The sequence below is a fragment of the Cheilinus undulatus genome, linkage group 5, assembly GCF_018320785.1.
Source record: "Cheilinus undulatus linkage group 5, ASM1832078v1, whole genome shotgun sequence".
NCBI lineage: Eukaryota > Metazoa > Chordata > Actinopteri > Labriformes > Labridae > Cheilinus > Cheilinus undulatus.
The window spans coordinates 7,867,560-7,889,464 of record NC_054869.1 but is presented as its reverse complement, the minus strand read 5'-3'; the positions used below and the strand labels follow the sequence as shown (position 1 = coordinate 7,889,464).

Genomic DNA, 21,905 nt, shown 5'->3' with positions numbered 1-21,905 from the left:
TAGAATTTTTGGTGGAATTTGCTTTGATTTTTTTTTCTTTTTTTTTTTTTTTAATTTTCGTGGGAACAAGGGAATGTTATTTATTTATTTATTTATTTATTTATTTATTTATTTATTTATTCAGGATATTTTTTGAAGATTTTTCTGGAAAAGTTTGGTCTATTTCATTGAAATTAGAGAAATGTATTTGTACAGTTTTTGGAATATGGTTGGGATTTTTTTTGTTAGTTTGTTTTTTTTTTGTTTTTTTTTTTAATGTTCATGACATTTTGGAGAATGTGTTTATAAATTATGAGGACTTTGGTATGACTTTTTAGTGGAGATTTGCATTCAAATATGTGGAATTTTCAGGAATTTACAAGGGAACTTTTTAGTGGGATGTTTAGGCATTATGATAACGTTTGTGATTGTGCATGCAGCTAGCTTGTCTTGTTTTGTCCACTCCATGAATGTGTGTGGGTGGGATGTTTCTAATCTAAATATGAATAAATATTGCAAAACAAGCCGTCTTCTTTTAAATCTCTTTTAAAATCAGATATCTATTGGAAAGGCTTGTTGTGAATTGTGTTTCATCAACCATCCCTTGTCTAAGATGATTGTTTTTTAATATTTCAGCAGTTTTTTCATTTCCCTTTTATTCTTCTACATAGTCAGTTTTGATTTGTTACTATTGCCTCTTGTATTTAACTTTTAACTCCATATTTTGTCTGGTTGTTTGTTTTCATTGTTGGACATCGATGCTTTTGTGAGGCGCTTTGTAACATTGGTTATGATAAGTGCTATACAAATAAACATTATTATTATTATTATTATTATTATTATTATTTATGATAGTTATTCCTCCATCTTCTTGAATTTTTGCATCTTGCATGTTTTTAGTACCACAGAAGGGTCCAAATAATTGTAAAACATTTTTTATAGATTCAGCTGATTAAACACTAGTTTAGATAGGCCTACTTTCATTTTTAAGCTAAATGCTACAAAGCTAAATTTTACACAGTTCACATTTAAACAGGATTTGCTTTGAGAAGCTGGGCTATACAGTGTAGCAGATGGGTACAGTTGCTCTACATAATTTAATAAGTTTTAGGGGGTAAAATGAGCCAAAAAGCTAAGCTAAAACAAAAGTACAATGAGGGAGTCAGGTGACAATGATGTGCCTTTTATTGTGGATACCAGGGATACTTTAAGGAGCTGAAGTACACAGAGCAACTTCTGCAGATGGAGACTCAGTGGAAATAAAGAGAGAAGAGAGAAGCTTCAGTGGAGACTGATTAGCAGGAGAAATCCTGAGTTACCTGCTGGTGTAGGTGTGTCAGCTGTGAGCCCATGTCCACGAACACTGTTGTCACAAGTGGGACTTAACACCATCCCTCCCCTGTCTTAATAAACTCTGGAGTTTTATGGACCTTCTTCAACTTTCTGAAGATAAATTGGAGAAACCGACCCCAACCAGAAGAGCTGAGTGGAAATTTGTAATCCAAGTAAGTCACTTTGTTCTTTTAATAGCTGATAATTAGACAAGCTACAGGTGGCACAGTTATGTCACCTGCTGGAGTTAAGAACTCAGCTGGAATAACAAGATTTAGGTTTTTATTATTATTATTATTGTTTTCTCTGAGCCTCCTGCAGAAGAACACGTAGCTGAAAACCCAAAGCTTGTATTGCCAAATAGTGCCAGACACAGAGGCTTTCTGGGTGAAAACTAAGCGTTTCAGAAATGAAACAATGAAACGAATGAAATGTACAACCAAGCCAGCATTGTTTGGGGTTTTTTTTTGCCCATTTTTATCTTAAACTTTTTATATAAATCTAACTAACTATAAATCTGTAGCTCTGTATAGCTTAGATTCCCCAAGCACATCCTGTTTGAAGGGGCAAAGCTAACGGTAATCTCTGTAGGCTAATGCCACTACTAATGCTAAGTATCTCAAACTTTTCAGCCCATGAGCCCCAAAATAAAGATGTGTGAGAACAGGGTGCATAGTTGAACACAGCCATGCAAATTCAACAATAGTCATATGCAGACTTACATTTTAAGGACTTCTTAAACATTAATTTGATTTCAGCATAAATCTCACCTTATGACAATTTAACATTTAACTAATTTTAGGCATATATTTTGATTAAAACGGGGCAAAATATAAAATTTGAAAATATTTTCTGAGATTCTTTTTTTTTAAGCATCTGGCCACCCCCTTTCAGAGTCCCATGACTCCCAAGAGGATACCACCACCACAATGACAACCACTGCCTTAAAAAACCCAACTTTAAAAAATACTGGAATAGCCCTTTAATCTCATCAAGATTAACATATCAGTGCTAATAGGCCCAACAAAGGTATATCGCTTTGAATGTGCTTATTCTAATAAGGTCTGATCATATTTTCTTATTTTGAATAATGTGCACAAACGTTCAGTCTAGTTTCAAAAATATAAAACTTCAAACTTAATGTTGGACTTTTGCAATTCAGGAGATTTACTCAATAGAAGCATCTCTGCTAATGAAATATATCTGACTTAAACTGTCAAGACCAAACAGCTCTTTAATCTTTTAAACATTCTACCACTGCATCAAAGTGAAATTAAAACCCATCACATCAGTTAATTGTTTGTACTACATCTGTTGACTTCTCTTTCAGTCCAGCTGCTGTAATATTTCTGCTGTCCATGGTGCTGCTAGCTGTATTTTCTATGTGAACACTGCCATCTAGTGGTTAAATGAAGTGAAAGTGGAACCAAACACTCCACGGAACTAAACAGTTTGTCCCTTCCCGGGTTACTAAACATGATGCAACCGTCTTTGCTAATGTTGTTGTGGCACATCTGTTACCCTGACAAGTAGCACTGTTTAGTCTCTCTTTCTGAAGAAGGATGTTACATTTATGAGTACCGGAATACAGCGTCTGAGGGGAAAACGTAGCCGTTAGCTTCAGTGCGTCACCTCTACAGGTAAAGTCACAGCTAACTGCTAGGTAGCTTCAGCGTTAGCATTAGCTTTGAGGTGCTAACAGGCGAATTAATAGGATTTCTTCCTTTATATTACATCATGAATATAACTATTCACTCAGAGGTGTTGGCTCATGTTAAACCTGTTCACATATCGTTTGTAGAAAGTGTTATGAACAAGATGATGGCTTTTAGTGGGAGAATTGTCGTTTAACGACAAACCCGGGCTTAGAAATCTAATTCGTAATGCTCTGTTGTACAAATGCTGAGGTTAGATAACGAAAAATGGCCATAACTCATGATATGTTGTCTAATTCTGTGCATTGTCGTTATTTCACCTTATTGAAAACCTATATGTCATGTTAATAGCCACAAACTTTCTGAATTGTTCAAACTAGACAACCGTCTGCTTCATGTGCTGTGTATTTTAGTTTCAGTGTGTTAAACATTTACACCTTAAAAATTGTCATATGATATCATTTAAGGATGCACAATATTGGAGTTTTGCCGATATCTAATAGACCTGTATTTACAAAGTAATTGTAGCCGATGTTAATATCAATACCTCTATAATATAGGTGCATTCAAAATATAAGCCTAGGCTATATTTGAATGCAGTTCAGAGCTAAAACTTCAATCCTTAAAACACACAATACGTGAAGTTTAGGGGTGAATAAATTAACAAATGTAGTCCTTGAACACGCTTTAAAGTGTAAGGAATGATTATGAATAAAGAAAAAGACTTCAGCTGAAGCAGAACTCCACTAGCTTATTTGTTCCTATGACCATTATTTACAGCGTAGAGGCTGATTTTATATGCTCATATCTGATGAGATAATAACTGCTGATACCTACATCATGGCAATAATACTGTGCATCTTCTAGCTTCAGTAGTGGTTTCTGTATGTAAAATGTTAATACTTAAAAATCCATCTTATATCAATCAGGTATGTTCAATATTGGATTCTTGTCGAAATCCAGTAGCTGATACAAAATAATTTTAGTCCGTACTGATATAGATACTGATATTTAAATGTAGTAAAGAACTAGCACTTCAGTCCTTGAAACTCACAGTTTAAGTTTGAGGTGGAGCTGTCAGATTTTTTTATTAATCCTGCTTAATAATTCACAGGGGTGAAAAATATGATTGAGTAATGTAGGCTGATTAATCGCACTCTGATGCCATCACACAAACAGCTGAGGAAGCTTTCGAACTTAGATTTTAACATGTAGAAATTCTCTGTGCTCTCAATTTTTTATAAATGTATGGATAAAGTCTGTTTTATATAGAGTAATACCGTCTTAGATTAATTAGTAAATGGACAGTCTGCCCTTTGTCTCAACTTCTTCTGTTTCAAAAGCTGGTAGAAAATTTTGATACCATTCAGAAGCATGTCCGTTTTGATTATTTTGTTACTATTGTCTTTAAATCTTCCAGTAATTCAGTCTTTCTCAAACTATTGACAAATGCGATTAATTGCAATAAATGAACTACAAATTCTACAGTTGAGTAGATTAAGTTGTTTAATCAACTGACAGCACTAGTTTTAGGATGAGCAAATAAACAGATTTCCATCCTTAAAACACATTTTAAAGTGTGAGGTAAAACAAATGAATTAAAAAAAAAAATCAGCTGATGCAGGTCTGTTGGTCCAGCCTAAACACTTATGCCCCCTTTTCCACTGTTTGTTTATAGTTTTGGGGCATTTTGTGCTTCAGTTCATAAAGGCTGAAACCAGGATGAGAGAGCAGGGGACAGACATGCAGGGCAGGTGCCACAGGCCAAACTTGAACCCAGGCTGCCCACATACATGGGGTACGCCTTAACCACAAGGCAATCTGCACCCCCAATAATTCTCTTTTTAAGCTAATATCACATCAATAATTTTGTGCATCCCCAATATAAATAATGTTGTTAAATTTCATCATAGATGCAAACTTCCAAGCTTTTCCCACCTCATCTGACTTGTTTTTAATGTACCTGATGTTCTCATATTTCTCACTGTGTGTCCTCCCTTTTTTATCCAGCCAATGGACTGACATCAGCCAGCAGAGATGTTGTTTAAAGATCTTCCCCGAGAGGCCCTGATGCGGCCGCTGTCCAGGAATGAAGTGCTGGGCATGTTGATCAGGCTAACCATATTTGGTGCAGCAACTTACTACAGCATCAAATGGGTTGTCGATGCCATGGATCCTACCTCCAAACAGAAAAATCAAGCCAAAAAAAGGGTACGTAAGCATGACTTCAATATATATTAAATCAGAAATTCATGTCCAGCTTCACTGCTTTTATTTCAACAGAGTAGGATAACAACCTGAAATATTTTAAATATAAGCTAGTTTTGTTATGCCTTTAATCAAAACATGTGTCTTATCCATGCAGGCAGAACAGCTGATGAAGAGGATCGGCGTGGAGGGTGTCAAACTAACAGAGTATGAGATGAACATTGCATGCCACCTAGTTGACCCACAGACGATGAAGGTAACATTTGTAATCCTCCGCTGATGTTATTGATGTTTTCAATCTCACTCCCTCTTCTGATCCTTTCGCTCTCCTAGACAGAATATTTCACAGTAGTCTACTCTCCCGTAGGTGTCCTGGAGAGATATAGCAGGTCTGGATGAAGTTATAAATGAGCTGCAGGACACAGTCATCCTTCCTTTTCAAAAGAGACACCTTTTAACCGGATCAAGACTCTTTCAGCCACCTAAAGGTACCTCAGCATGTCATCCTAACAGAACATGTTGATCAAATTGTACATGTACTTTATAAGATGATGTTATGGCATTAAAGGTTGTTTTCATCACAAATCCCTTGAAATGCAAAACATTCAGACAAAAAGTTTAAAAAGCTCACAGAGAAATAGCAGCAGACATGGACTTAAAACCCTCATCTGAAGTCTGGACAAGCAGTGTCTGACAATGCTCACATATGGTCTGTTTTCCACCAGGCAGACTCCTTTGGTTCAGAATAGTTAGTCACAGTTTGGCACAGTAAATCCTGGTCTTACTTTTGTTTCAACAGCCAATGTCCTTTCAGCCTTAATCACTGTGATGGGAAATCAGTGTGGCTCCACTCAGTATTAAGAGTCAGACTTTTGGCTCCTAAATACCTCTTCATTTGATACCAGTTTGGCTTTTTAAAGATTAATTTAGGGGTGTTTACCTTCATTAGATTGGACAGCTGAAGAGCGACAGAAAATATGAGAAAAGGGAGTGGGGGAAAACATGCACCAGACAGCGCCAGGACTGGAAATATGTCCTGCAACAAGTGCATCAAGGACTGGGACCTCTGCATATGGGCACCTGCTCTACAAACTTAGCGAAACCAGCCCTGCAGTTTGACTTTTTAAATGTGCATTAAATAATGACGGCAGTGGAAGGAAGGAAACTCATTCTCAAACAGGAGCCACCTCCTGTGGTTCACATAAAAGAGACACTGAGTAGAACCAGCTAATTCATAAATGACACATCATTACCTGGTCAATTACCCCAAATTTGGGTATCAGCATATCACTGTGTCAGTTTAAAGTGTGATTATGACAAAATAGGGAAGAAAAGCTGTTTAAGAGGTTGAGCTAGCTTCATGGCTCAGTCAAAGACTCTTCAAGACTCCTGTCCATCTTCATCTGGCTAGAAAGGTTGGAGGTGGTCTGATTTCCTCCACGCTAAATAAAACAGTTAACCCGTTGGGAAAGAAGTACATTTTTGTGAAGTGCAGGGATCATATCCAATGCATGTAGATTTTATCTGATCGATACTACAGCATGATTCGTTACAGGTGGTCTTCACTTCCTGACCCCCATCTGACATTCATGTAATCATGATCATGTGACTGCAAACAACCCGTATACTTCCTTACAGATGAAGTTTGTGCTCTCTGAAGTATCTTTGAAACATACAGCTTGAATAAAGACCCTGTAAGGGTGTCTGAAATAAAATAATCTTAGGTTGTCTTTGTAGAAACTGTACAAGTTCTTACATTAATTGCTGTGAATCAAAGAGTGAAATAGTGTATTATTTTAAAGCTCATTTCATTCTTTAGTATTTTATGTTATTTTTGTATTGTAACATGATTAAAGTCTGACAGGGAAAGTTTATATGATTACGCTAAAAATTTTGCATGGACAGTTTGTCATAGATACTCTACTGCTACCATCTGCAGACACTGCCTCACTTTTTAAATCAAAGCGTCTTCCTTCAATCTGTTCTCTACTAAAACATATGGGAAGATCAGATGGAGATTATGAGATTTATTTGGCTAGTTGTGTTAAGCAAGACTTTTCCCCGTACTTTGTCCTTACATTACAGGATTGGTTGTAAAAGTGATTAAACAGTAAGCACACGATTGATGTGACGACCTTCAACGTAAGAGAATTAGTTTTCATTTAAACCTAATAGTCAGAATTTATTTACAGTTATCTGTAAACCAAGAGCTTGCAAGTGTAGAAAATTAAAGATCCAGCCATTGTTATGGTCCAGTTATATTTATAAACCTCCTTAGTTTCACATTTAGCCATTCTTTTAGGTTTTTTTTTCTTTATAAAGCCATCTGTTGAATTATGCCTCCATGCAGAGCTGCAGTTTTTGCCAAAACCAGATCAGACTCGGTGGATTTGTTCACTTGGCAGCCTGACAGCATATCATCACTTTGAGGAATATTTAACTTTCTGTGGAGTGTTTTTATTGTTTGGCACAAAGCTTTACACAAAGCCTCAGTATGACTAAGCACCCAAAGTTATCTGCTTTGGGAATCCAGTTCCATTGTTAGTCTCAAATGTTTATTCATATCATTAAACTTTCTTAATATGCAGGTAGTTTAGCCAAATTTTCAGTTTTTTGCATATGTTAGAGAAAACTGTGATGAGACAACAATTCTGTCCTCCGTATCATTTCATATGAGCTACACTATCCTACAACAAGCTTTTAAGAAGAAAATTGTCTATAAATGTTATTATTCTGCCAAAACAAGGGATATTTTTGAGGCTTTAAGTATTGCACATTCAAAAATAATTGAATAATTGAATAAAAACGTTGCAGGAGGTTCAGTCACATAGTAATTTATCTTTTCTTTCCCATATTTTTTCCATGCAGGTGTTTTATTATTTGGTCCCCCCGGATGTGGGAAGACCATGATTGCCAAGGCTACAGCCAAAGCCTCAGGCTGCAAGTTCATCAACCTTCAGGCGTCCACGCTGACAGACATGTGGTACGGAGAATCCCAGAAGCTGACTGCTGCTGTCTTCTCATTGGCCGTAAAAATCCAGCCCTGCATCATCTTCATCGATGAGATTGGTGAGCTAATTTAGAAAGACTCATACCAAGAGGAATTTATCGAAAATGTCAGAGAACTACAGTACCATGTAGAACTTTTAGGCATGTTTAGGCCTAAATTGAGGCTGAAATTAGGTGTGTTATCGCCACCTGAGGGCACCATAGGGTGGGAAGGAGGATTGACACAACCCCAGTTGGGCTCTGGTTGTCCTTGCATTTTACCAGGGGGATGAGAAAATAATCAGTTGGGAAAACAAACAAAGTCCACACCTTTAGGGTGGAGTTAACATGGCCTAGGGTGCTGTCTGGGCGAGTAGCAGGGTTGCATGAGCCCCTGGTCGAGCTGTGGACGTCGCAAGGGCCTAAAAACTGCAAGCTGTTACCGGATGTATCATCAGGGATGGAAAAAACCCGGACAAAAGAGATGCTTTCAAGTTTGACCTTGGCTACTGAGCGATGAATCCTTAGCACCCAAATGCCTAAAACTTATGACTGAATATTAATCCTAAATTCTTTTACAGGGAAAAATCAAATCCCATCATTGCTGACCATTTTACATCTGAAAATAAAGGCGGAATTAATTTCTGTATGTATTATTACTTTTTTACTTGACATCTTAGTGTCTAAACCAGAATCCATTTTAATGGTTAATAGCTATATTAGGCTTTCAGGTAAGATTACGTTGCTCAGATAATGAGGAATGCCTTTCGTTCTACAGTTCATAAGCCATTTTGTGTGCCGTTATTTAAAATTCACACCAGTTGTTATAATATCCTCCAGCACGGTCATGCAGCAGAGTCTGAAAATATGTTTTATGTGTTCAGATTTCACTGACTCCAGAAACAGTAGCCATTTTTGAAACAATCGTTTGATTTCGAGCTATGTGCTACCACTCCTCTTAACCTTTTTTCCCTTTTTGAACATCTCTGGTATTGAAATGCACATCAGGGTAAAAATCCTCTCTTTATTAAAAGGCAAAACCAGGCCTTTAGTCTAGCAAATCAGTCTAATCCTGTTCCATCCCTGTAAAACTGCACAAACTGAATTCAGCCTGCTGGTCCGTGTCTGTCATGGAGATAAGAATGTTTTCCTCCTTGTCTCTGGTGTTTGTAGAGTCCTTTTTGAGGAACCGCTCTAGTCTGGATCATGAGGCCACAGCCATGATGAAGGCCCAGTTCATGAGCCTATGGGACGGCCTGGATACTTCCACAACCACCCAGGTGATACAATCAAAGCTATGTCTTAAACTCTTATTTATATCAGATGAAGTCTTGTTGGTAGGCGCTGGGCTAGAGGGTCTCTTTATGCTTTCATTGGAGATGTTTTTAAAAGTAGTACTATATTTAAAAAGTATTATTTCATACAGGAACTTGGACTTATTTTGTGTTTTATACATTTCTATATAGCACCATTATTGTTCTCACAATGAGTCTTGTGTTTGTAGGTGATGGTTATGGGAGCAACAAACAGACCTCAGGATGTAGATCCAGCCATTCTGCGCAGGATGCCCGCCACTTTTCATGTTGGCCTGCCAGTAAGACACACAGACAGCAGCACGCACAGTTTCCATCTATTCATAGCTGTCATGTGGCATCACACTCAAAGAACTGGAGCAAATAGCAGACTGGTACTGATAGACGCTCTGCATTATTAACCCAAACTGATGAGAATGTGTGTAAGGAGAAGGATTCTCCTCTACTGTAGTTATACCACTATGTTAGCATTTTTAAAGCAACTTTCTGGCTCAGAGTTTTCTTATTTTAGTGATTTAATAGTATCCCAGGTACTGTATAACGGTTCAAAGTGACAAGAAGTAACAGTTCAGATTAGACGTTCCTTTTTTCTGCTGCTTCTAACCTTGCAAAGCGGATGGATTGGCCACACTCCATGTCTGTCATCAGGCAAATCAAGCTTGCAAAGCTCCAATCTACAACAGTGTTGTGCCAGACCTAAAAACATTTCAGATGAATCAGCGTGTTTTGAGGAGATAAAGGTGGTAGGTTTAGTTGTACTTGGAGCTGATAGCAATGACTGCCACCAGTGTAGCTATTAGCTCAGATGTAGCTATAGTATAGTGGCATTTTTTTCTGAAGCTTTTCATGATGAAAATTATGTTTTTCCTCTCCTGCTTCTGCATGAGTTTGCAATCATTATATGTGAGATTAAGTTGTTTTGTTAGCCAGTTTATACAATGGCTGCTATCACTGCAGCAATTCGCTTGGACGTAGCTGTAGAAAAGCTGCATATTTTTCTAGACCTCGACCACATTTCTTTATTAAAGCAAGAGCAAAGAGCCACACTGAAAGCTTTTCGATCATTTGTGTCGTCTCTTTTTTCATATCATGTAAAGTTCAGTGTGTAAAACAGATGTTAAATGCCTGCATTAGTGCCCACAGGATTCTGTTTTTGCATGTCTTTCAGCCTACCTAGCTACCTAATAAGAGTATGGGAATTAAATGCTCCCCTTGAGAGAAATAAAGTATATCCTATGCCCCCATGCCCTTCTCATTTATTTTTACATATTTTTGCCTGCTTGCTTATTCTGTCTTTCTGTTGCTGCAATCCTTGACTTTCTCTTAAGGGATAAAAAATGATTGTTTTATCTTAAACTCAGATGAAAAATAGAGTAAGCCTCTGCTGTCAGATAATTAACTCTAGGGCCTGCTGTAACTTTATTTTTTATCATTAGTTATTTTCAGCTGTTGATTAAAATGGTTTGATTTATGGAGTTCTCTCGTCTTAACATTAAGCAATGGAGCATTGCTCAAGTACACAGTGATGACCAAACACAGTATCATAACTTAAGGTATGAATTTGATATTCAGAATAAAACTCTGAGTGGCCTCTCATCTCTCACTTACTGAAATCACACACTTTTGCTTTTATTAAATGACCACATAGTGAACAATGTCTTCAGGCTACTGAAAGGGCATATAGATGAATAAGAACTGCTGTCCTCCTCTCTCTGCAGAACACGAGACAAAGACAGGAGATCCTGAGGCTGATTCTCGCAGGAGAAAATGTAAGATGTGATCTCTTTTCAAGTCATCTGTGAACAGATTTTCTTTCTTCTGTCTTTTGTCATTCTCAGAGACCATTTCACACCTGTACTTTCCCTGTCAAACCACATTAAAGTCAGTCTGATCACCCGTGAACCGATGGCACTTGATTGTGACAGCTAACACATGAATTCTGTGTAACTGTCTCATATCTCTGTCCCGCTTTTCTGCCCAGCTGAGCAATGCCATTAATCTGAAGGAGATTGCCGAGAGGACAGACGGTTACTCTGGCAGCGACCTCCGGGAGCTGTGCCGCGACGCCGCCATGTACCGAGTCCGTGACTACGTCCGCAAGGAGCAGATGAGGCAGATCGCTCAGCAGCTGAAGGACTGTGAGGAGGAGGAGGAGGAGAAGTATGACTCACAACCAAACACCCACATGATTTCATAGTGTTTGTGCGTCTGCTGAGCTTGTCTTTGTTTAGCTGCTGTACCCACACCAAAAAGTGTACGGTCAGACCAGTGTGGGTTTTTTAAAAGATAGATAGCTGTCATTTTTGATTTATCAGGAAGATACCTGTGCTTATCTTTAAATTTGACGACATCCAACCACAGGTTAACTTTTTTTTTTGTTTTCACAAGATTATAGAAACAAAGAATGTAGATCATCTTCTTTGACTACAGCACGTCATTAAATTGCTTTGTGTCAGCGATGGATCATGTTGATTTTAAAGACTTCTTATATTTCATGAAAGGCTAAACATCTGATCTGTATAACCCACACCTCAGCTGTTACTAAGCAACAATTGAAAGCCTTCTTGAAGCAAGACATTATTTCAAAAGAAGAAGTATTTTTTACTTTTTATGTAGCTCTTTAAGCGATACACTCATAGCTGAGTTCTTTTATTCGATATGGCAAATAACATTGTAAAAGCCCACGCAGGTATACAGCCATAAAGGGGTATGATTTAAAGTCCCTGTAAAGCAAAATCAGAACTTAACACACTAGAAATGTTGGAATGAAGTTGCTGTAAGCATGTGAAAAGACTGAGACCTATGTTTCACTGAATTTTGGATGTATCAGAGAGTTTGTCACCAAGTTCAGGACCAGGGTTTTTTGGGGGCAGGGCCAAATGTAGGGCTGAACATGAGAGCTCCAAATATATTTTCCCCACATAAAGCTACAACAATACAAAAGCAGTGAGCCCCTCATCCTTCACTCTGTTGTTTAACTGTCTAACTATAGCTTCATTGAATATGTACCACCATCCAAATGCTGTTTTTTGTTTAGTGTGGGGTAAATTTGTACACCCTGGTTATTAAAAGTAACATAACGGAGGGATTTTTGTCAGAAAACAATATAAATTTAATCTAGGGAGACCTTCCAGTCAGTTGCTCTCTTGGTTGATGACAATTCATCCAACCAGCAGCAGTAGGAGACACAAGAGCATAGTACAATGGTCAGTGGATAGAGAGAGGCACACAAAGTGACTAGTCTAATTGTTTCACAGTGGTTACACAGTAAACTAGAAAAGCACTCAGAGAGCGCAGACCTCCGCCTTTAGCCCTATCTCCCAATAGTGAAGAATCCTTTAAAAACATTCCTGGATCCAGATGGTGATCCGGATCACTCCCAGAATCTAATTTGCCGATTACTCCCTTCCCGTGGGGTGGAGACACGGTGAGGCAAAGCATTGGCTTCGCTACAGGTGAAAGTCATGGCAGAGGGTAAATATTCCTCTATTCCTCCCAGCATTGTGAGTATTCTTGCTACAATTCACTGTCTTTCTCTCTGTTACGCTCCGACTCGTTGTGCATCTTTCAAACTCCATAAACTCTAAAACTGTGGATAAGTTACTCATGTCCGCCATCTCCTGGTGTAGTGTGGTAACAGCGCAGCCCTATCTCCCAATAGTACAGAATTCTTTAAAAAAATTCCAGACAGTGATCCAGATCACTCCCAAAATCGAATCAGTTCTTCCTTATGCCATTTCTGACGTTTCCTGAAAATTTCATGAATATCTGTCCATGACTTTTTGAGTTATGTTGCTAACAAACAAACAAACGAACGAACAAACAAACCCACCCAATCACATAACCTCCTTGGCGGAGGTAATAACTTAGAAACAACATATCTTAACCTCAGAACATAGATACTGGATGTTTGTAAGGAAGTGACACTGCTGAGTGTCACTGCTGCCCTCTGTCAAAGTGTTAACTCTCACAGCCTGTTTAATTCAGCGGTTGGCAAATGTGTTGTAATAAGTCGCTTTATCATCGTAGTAGACTGTTCTCATTAGCGTTACGGACAGATAGAACCGAAGAGAGAGGAGTCGATGTCTTCTGGCCCTGAAGCCCCAACCTGTAGACTTTTTTCCACTTCACCTCAGTTAAGAAACTCTGCATCCTGTTAGATAAATGCTCATAAATTACACAACGTGGGCTGGCTATGATAAAAGTTATTCTTATAAAAAGGCCAGGCAAGGCAAGTTTATTTGTATAACATATCAAAACATAATGACAACAAAAATTAAATAAAACAGAATTGTTAGAAAAAAAAAAAGTGATTAAAACAACCAATAAAACCCACACAAAATTAAAACAAGATCACAACATGCTGTCAGTGGAGGATCTCTTATCTCTTTACTGCCACCTGACCTCATCTCAATTCAGTGCTTCAGGACTCACATGAGATTAAATTATTCTCCTGAACCTTCTTTCACAGAAGTTCGTTTTTCTTCCCAGGCAATGAAACTCTAATAACGCATTAATGTTAATACTTTGTCCCAGATTCCAACAAAAACAACTATATCTGAGGTTATTTTGTCAGCTGTGATTCTAAAGAGTTATTGTGCCATGTTCACGGAAATTGTTTGATTAATGGCAGGTGCACACTGATCATCTCTGAATCAGTTATTTCAGTGGGGGTTGTTTTGCTTTGGTCTTTTGTCGACTACAGACCTAATTTAATCCCAGACTTATCCCTCTACCATGATCTGATACCACAGTGAACTGTAATGTCAGGGTGCAGGTTAATTGCTGGAGTGGTTGTCTCAGTGTCATTTGAACCCAGTGCAGCAGGAACAAACGTCTTTACTTGCTGAAGTTCAGTTAATTGTCTACCAGTAAACGCACTCTTGTCCACAACTTTGTCACAATAAAGCCCCAATGTCTAATTTTTGAGGATAACTCTTATTTTTAAAAGGAACATCCATAAAAAGAGTGTTCGGAAGCACATTTAGAAAATGAAATATTAGGAATACCATAATTCTGGTGGTTAATAACACAGTATTATTTCATAGATCAAACCTATTAAATAGTTAAGTTTAATAGTTCACGACAGCACACAACAGTAGTTAATAAACTGATCTTCTATTGCTGTCAATTAAAAAATCACCTTTCATCTGACTAAACCTTAGAGCAGGGGTAATCCAGTACATTTGCACGAGGGTCAGATTTAGTCTTGGCAGAGTCTCTGGGGGCCGGACTTCCAAATAAAGAAAAAAATTAAATCAATATTTGTTCTGATTAACATATTATTTTATTGGTATTTGTATTTTCTTTGAAAACGCAAGACATTTTGAGGCATTACCAGTGAGATCTATCCCTATCTATAATGCCGTAGACCACAAGGAGAAGGGCATGCCCACAGAATTGGCTGGGCTTCTGAAAATCCCAGAGAATGGGCCCTTAACAATTGTGATTTAGCACCAATATGAACTCATGTTTCAAATTTTTCACTGCTTCATTCTGCCATTTCTGCAACATTTTTGCCACTTTTTACTACTTTTTTTCAATACTTCGCCAGTGGCTATTTTTGCACCATTTTGCCACTTTTAACCCATTTTTGATACTTTTTGTCCTTTTTTTCCATCTTTAAACTTTTTTTTTTCTTTGCCATTCTTTAACACCTTTAAACCACTTTTTCTTGCCTGTCTTATCCCTTTTGTGCCACTCTGTTATCAATTTTTGCCACTTTTCATGTATTTTTTCCACTTTTTATTATTTTTTTTTTCACAATTTTTGCCACTTTTAACCCATTTTTGATATACTTTTTGCCCCTTCTCTCGCTTTAAAATAATGGTTTGCCACATTTATCCTCTTCTCAGCACTTTTCCTGCATGTGTTTGTCCCTTTGTGCTGCTCCACAACCCATTTGGAAGCTTATCGCCCATTTTTGTCACTCTCTAATCCCTTTTCACCACTTTATCTGACTATTTTTGCCCGTTTTAACACATTTGTGTAATATTTACTAATTATGGCTGACAAGAGAATTTCTGTAAAAACAGATCAAATGTGAAGTCGTTCTAAAACTATCTGAATATTAATTGCTTTTGGGTTGGATTTAACAGCTGCAGATATTTGAAGCCAAGAGATACTCTTAAAACCACAACATTTTCTTTTCCTGCTTTTCTGAATTTAATGATCTTTTGGGGGCCAGAGAGGAGATTTGGCCCCCGGGCCGCCAGCTGATGATCAGTGCCTTAGAGCAAAATGGAATATGCACAAAATCCAAAATAATTCATGTAAAGAACATGTCAGGATTTAAGGAAAAATGAAAGTAACATTGAGGCTCCACAAGATACCAGCTATGAAAGTTAATGAGATTACAAATGTAAAATGCACGCTGCTACTTAAAATGCAGCATGTGATAAGTCATACATATTTAAACATGTATACATGTATTTAAATCAGAGATCACCCAGGGGACATGACAGTAGGCGTGTGCCAAATCCAACTCCTATGTGTTCTGAGCCTGTTTGAAATGTATTAACACTTAAAAGGGGGCATAAAATGTCACATCTAATGTGATAGCTGCTTAGTTTGGAAAAATGTAGACCCTGAGCGGAAAAAAAATGATAATTTTAAGATTTAAAAGTATTACGTTTTCTTTGGAGTGTTTAATGGATATTGGTAGAGTTATAACAGTGAGATTTTCCAGGTATTAAGATGTTGTTGATACCACAGGAAACATACACCATGCTTCTGGGTTTGACCCCTTTTCTGCCTTCAGATCTGCCCTTAATTCTTCATTATACTGATCAAAACAGGCTGCTGGAAACATTCCTCTGATATTTTGGTTTATATTGACATGATAGCGTCACAGATTTAGGCAGATTTGTCAGCTTCACATCCATGATCCAAATCCATCCATCACATCGCAGAGCAGCTCTACTGAATTGAAATCTGGTGACTATGGAGGCCATTTATTAAATTTATTTACCTGAAGGCCTTGTTGAGATCAAGAATGTCATTTTCAAGAGTGTCCGAAGTCAGCACATTTAACAAAAATACAAACATAAAAAAAACAGAGCATTTACAAACACAGCCCTACCAAATCCTGTGTCACAGAGTAGAAATAATCAGTCAAAACATCTACAACCTGATTAATCTTTCTTCAACACCATCAATCTACTATTAAAAAGACCTAAAAGGTGGTCAGTTTGGCTCAGTAGCTAGAGCAGGCGCCCACACTTGAATAACACTTGAGTAAAAATCACATAAGAAAGATGGAAGCAGATCACGTCTAGCCAAAGCCGTATAAATAGGGATATGCCAAAGACTTTATTGTTGAGGAATAAATAAAGGCCAACCAACTTGATTATATAAAATAAAATAATGGGTTAGTCTTTAGAGAGTAATGAACCTCGGAGCCCCATGGCAGACAGTAACCAAAGATTTAAGACATTGAGAAGATGCATGCATTTATTAAACATCACCATAATTCAAGGCAAAAAGGAGGCAGCAAAAAGTATTTTATTTGCAGCAATAGAAAAACAAAACTTAATTCTGAAATAAAATCCCAACTGCAACTCTAATTTCTTTACAAGTTGCTCAGCATGAAGCTTAAAACACGGAGAATCACAAATCAAGTACCCAATAACAGGCTTGCTCACATCACCCTGACATGTATTGTTAGAGGGCAGGTTCAGTGTTTGTTTTTTTTAATTTGAAAGCATCGTGAGTTTTGTTTTCACCTGGGTTCGAAATCAGTTTCAACTCATGCAGAGTGTCCTAAACAATCAGTGGCTTTTTGTAAACAACAGATGGTCTGATACTGTGTAGGAGTCTTCTGTTGTCCAGTTTTGGGGAGCCTGTGTGAATTGTACCTTCAGTTTCCTGCTGGTAGCTGACAGCTGTGTGACTTTCTGCTGTCGTATCTCATCTGCTTCAAGCTTCTCTGTAAATCCTAGAGATGGCTGTGCATGAAAATCCCAGTATATAACTGTAATCGACAGTTTGTGAAAAGTGTGCACCAGTTATACCATGTTCAAAGTCACCTACATTGCCTTCTTCTCCATTCTGATGCTCAGTTTGAACTTCAGCACATCATTTTGACCATATCTACATGCCTTAATACATTGGTTGCTGCTGAGCAGATGAACAGGCATACCCAGTAAAGTGATCAGTGGGTGTTTATTAGCTACTCTATAAAAGTACCATGCAATGAGGGGTATTTAATCATCAGCTTCCAGTTTGCTTCAGACCTCTTGTCTCTTTTTCCCTCAGACCTGTGGATGAAGACCGACTACGACCAGTCACTCAGCTCGATCTCCTCTTCGGTTTGGACAAGATGAAGGAATCGAAGCGGGCCACAGCCTCCATCTTGCCCAGTGTGTCAGAGGTTCCCCTGGACTAAACACCAACACTGTGCCAACAGTGAGAAAAAGAAGTGTCCATGGCATGTTCCAGTAAAGACTTCTCCAACATGTCACAAGTGCAGGTGGATATTTTTTTGCAAAGACACCTATTTTACTTGAGTTTATTGATCTAGGCAGGGGTCATTCTGAGCATGCTCTTTTCAGCACAACCCTGCGACACATGTACAGTTACAATACATTGAGAAGTGGAATGTCTCCAAGCATCTCATCCGTGCTGCGCAAATGAGACTTAATGGGCCTCATTCACCTATATCTTCTAAAGACTTTTCTTAAATTCGTTCTCAAGATCCTAAAAAAATAGTCCTTGGCAGATTTATGACGCTGTTCTTAAACATTGAATTGTTCACCATGTGTTCCCAGATTGATGAAGAGCTCGTAAGATCGAAGCTTGTTCAGAAATGCTCTTTTTATGCCCATATAAGGGCTTGAGACTGCAGGGCTGCAAACACAGAAGGTACACAGGATCTAACCGAGATCAGTCAGGAATGCCCAAATTAAAATAGAAAAACAATCATGAGCCAGACTCCAGTGTAAAAAAAAAAACACTTGAAAAGTTAAAAAAGGGATGGAGTGCTTCTTGAAAAAGGCTTACTTTTTGTATAATATTTAACACTAGTGGCGGATACACGCTACAAATGGATACATATGGATTTGATGATCTCATTCAAATAGCGCTGTCATTAGAAACAACATCTTTGCATCCTTTCAAAAATAAAACTAAACTAATAAACTAGCAATAAGCTAAAAAAACAAAACAATTCATAAGAAGAAGTGAATGGGAAATAAGAAAAAAAATAATGCAAAATCCCAAACTATTATAATCTGTAAAGCCCAAAACACAGCAGCGCCAGACCAATGCATCATTTGACACGCCTTATTACACAAACAGCAGTGCAACAGTCAGACTCCCCACCAGCCGCTGTATGGCCAGGTGTTTAATACCAGACCTGAAAGCCCACTCAGGGGATCGCCTTCTTGTTCACTGCGTTAGAGAAAAAACAATAGGAGCAATAGTATTTCACCAGCAGCTGAGGCCTGTTTATTTTACACCTTGCGCAAAAGGGGCGCTAAATTTCTTTCGTTCTGCTCTTAAACAGAGCTGCCACTGTGGCATCTGAGATCAACAAAACAGTTTTGTCGAAACAGCAGTGGCCCCACTGCCAGCGGCATCACGATTAAAGCAGTGTCCTAAAGTGTCACGGTGCAACGCCTCCTCAGGCTTCTGGCTGCCATAGAAAATTATGGGGATGATCGTTTTGATGCGTTGGGCTCTGAAGAGTTCTTGGATTTTGTTCTTAGCTTTGAAGAAACCACAGATAAGAAAACTTTTATGAATGTCAGAGTCTTCCTAAGATCTGTGTAGAGCTAACCTGATAGCCAGATGGGTTTGTTTCACACATCCATCTGGCAAACCACTCATAGACAGCGTTTGGGAAAAGGGCAGAGCGTGTGAAAAAAACTCGGAGGGTGATTCTTCTTTTAACAAAGAAATGTCGTGAATTTCTGATAAAACTCGCGCTTTAGCAGCATCCAAACTTATGTCTTCCGCCATGCCGGCCTCTTGTTGCTGCTTGCTTATGTCACCGAAAGTACTGCCCCTCGTCACTGATTGGTCCTGTCACTTTCTAATAGGTCCCAAATGGTTCAGACGGGAGATTTGCAAGGTGGATTTTCCAGTGAGAAACACGGATACGGGTGTATCTATCTGCTTTGCAAGGTTAGCGTAGAGCCATTTAAGAACAAATTTCTTCTTGAGAATGGTTGGTGAATGAGGCCTGTTGTCTGTGTTTTAAGAGGAGAAAGCACTTTCCATAAACTTCTTTCCATCTGAAGTTTCTGCTTTTTAAACTACCAACTACTCTTCTGCACCTTTATGAGGACTATTAGGGCACTGACATGGAGTGGACTAAGCACATGACTTGAATTTAGGCTTTGAATGACTCCCGAATCATCAGAACAGTTACGCTCTCGGATTTAACCTACAGCTACGTCGGCTATCAGCTTTTTTTTTTCATTTTCTTTTTGGACAACATATGTGAGAATCAAAGAGACTTGCATCACTTTAAATGGATATCACTTGAAGACATTTGTGTGGTTACACTGTTATTTCTGCAAATATAAGGCAGCAAGGTCATTCAGGAATGCATTTTAGTGACACTGCTCAGGCAAATGATGTTTTAGGCCAAATAAAAACTTTATTTTAGGATTTTCAGTATTCTAATAAAGAATTACCTAGAAGATATTATGCTACTTTAAGATGGTGAGCAGCAAGGAGAAGCAGCAACACAAGGAAGCACCACCATCTGAATTCTGTGGTGTGGGGACATTTTGTTTTTCTTTGATAAGTATTTTGATGAAGAAGAGGAAACTGTCAACAAAAAAAAACTGTCTGAAACATTTTTTTTATACATGTATTGCCTGCTAAGATCTTTCGAACAGTGCCATCACTCTGTAATATCAGTGTCTGGAAGCAGGCTAGCCGAGCAGGTGACACATCTTCAAAAGCAACAGTTCCTTTCTAATGCCTTCCATCGTATGTGCCCCACTGATAACAAGAGCATAGGAGTGTTCATCATAAAGTTTTTTGCTTTTAAGTAAAATGAAGTTGTTTTTCAGCCCAACTATCCTTAACTCCTTATTCACTTAAAGCACCTAAAAATGCAACTAAAACCCTGACACCCAGGCCGTTTAACCATTGGCTAGCTGTATTGTTGCATCTCTATCTGCTCCTCACGGTCATTTATTTGGTGATTTATCATTTTATCTTGTTTGATTGATCATTTCACTGCTTTGAAGGGTAAGAGAGGATGCGTTTTTGTTGTTACAGATTGAAACCGCAGTAATGTGATGTTCATCATGTAATTAGTTACTGCTCCCAAGGAGTGCAATTTTAAATATTTCTTTTGATATTATATTAATGTTGAGTACGTTTTTAAAGTATATGTTTATGTTTTAAAGGTAGATGCTGTAGAAGAAGAGTCAAGTCTACCACAGGTCAAACTTAAAGTTTTTACCATTGCTAAAACTTCTCTGAACTAAAACAGTGTAGTTAGATATAATATGCAAAACTAAACACAATCTTGCATTTTGCATTGTGATGCATAATGGTAATCAATGATGGTGGAAGTTAGCACAGCTGTCACTGTAAAAACACAGCCAGTCAAAACTGAAAACACTGGTCTAATGATGTGGAACCATTTTAGTCCATAGACTGTAGAAAGAATTGAACAAAGCCTGTGTGTCAGCATCTGCTTACAGTAGGTGGACTCAAACAGCTCTTTAAGCCAATCCACGAAGGCTTCCATGTTGAAATCGCTGGCTCATCTGAACTTTGGATCAACCTAACGGCCCTCCAACTAAGTGTGACCTCCTGTCAGCTAGCTAGCTAGCATTCTGGTTGACAGAAATGTACCCTCTGCTTGTCAAGCTATCTGTCAATCAAATGAGATGCGCCAATCAGCACGAAGTGAGGTTTATCCTAAATATAATCCAAACGATTGTGGTACAAAAAACATCCCCCCCCTACAGTGAGAGCACATGAAGACATTAGCTGATGAGACACGTTTGGTTTTTTGAACCAGGCTGTAAACCAGTTTATTTCTAGTGTAAAAACAGACTTTTTAACAGGTGTCCAGACGGGACTTGCGGTGTTCTTGCAGCCAGCCTCAAGTGTACACTCGCTGTATTGCAATTTTTTTATCACTCCCGCATTGGCCTCATTTATCAGGACCGAAGGTTGCCGCTTGGTTTAAGCCCATTTATAGTGCTTTCAGATGGACGCGGTTCTGGTTCTGGCCCTGGTTCCATTCTGGCATCTCAGAACCTTGGTTCTTTCTGGCGAATCCAGCCAGCGTTCGCACCAGTCTAAGCCGAACCAGAGTGGGAGGACATGATGAACATGTACCACCACGTCCAGCTCCACTTTTACCCAAGTCTGTCTTGCTGCCCTGCTATTCCTTCTTCAATTTCTTGAGTTTATTAATTATCTGGTCTGGTGTTTAGGTGAACCCAGCCTTCCCTAT

General features: G+C 38.4%; 1 protein-coding gene across 1 annotated transcript; it reads left to right on the top strand.

Moving 5' to 3' along the window:
• Positions 1-2,787: 2,787 nt before the first annotated feature.
• atad1a (ATPase family AAA domain containing 1a) lies at positions 2,788-21,331 on the top strand. The gene is made up of 10 exons (XM_041788498.1): positions 2,788-2,951; positions 4,977-5,177; positions 5,332-5,430; positions 5,542-5,662; positions 8,043-8,243; positions 9,336-9,442; positions 9,667-9,756; positions 11,194-11,244; positions 11,457-11,635; positions 17,732-21,331. The coding sequence occupies exons 2-10, from the start codon at positions 5,004-5,006 to the stop codon at positions 17,859-17,861; spliced, it is 1,152 nt and encodes a 383-aa protein (XP_041644432.1). The 5' UTR covers positions 2,788-2,951; positions 4,977-5,003; the 3' UTR covers positions 17,862-21,331.
• The last annotated feature ends 574 nt before the right edge of the window (positions 21,332-21,905 follow it).

What these genes read in the sequence shown, in the direction of transcription:
- atad1a (XM_041788498.1), top strand. Translation starts at nt 5,004, where the DNA reads ATGTTGTTTAAAGATCTTCCCCGAGAGGCCCTGATGCGGCCGCTGTCC. An exon ending in AAAATCAAGCCAAAAAAAGG is followed by an intron (nt 5,178 to 5,331) that starts GTACGTAAGCAT and finishes TTATCCATGCAG; the next exon opens with GCAGAACAGCTGATGAAGAG. An exon ending in ACTCTTTCAGCCACCTAAAG is followed by an intron (nt 5,663 to 8,042) that starts GTACCTCAGCAT and finishes TTTTCCATGCAG; the next exon opens with GTGTTTTATTATTTGGTCCC.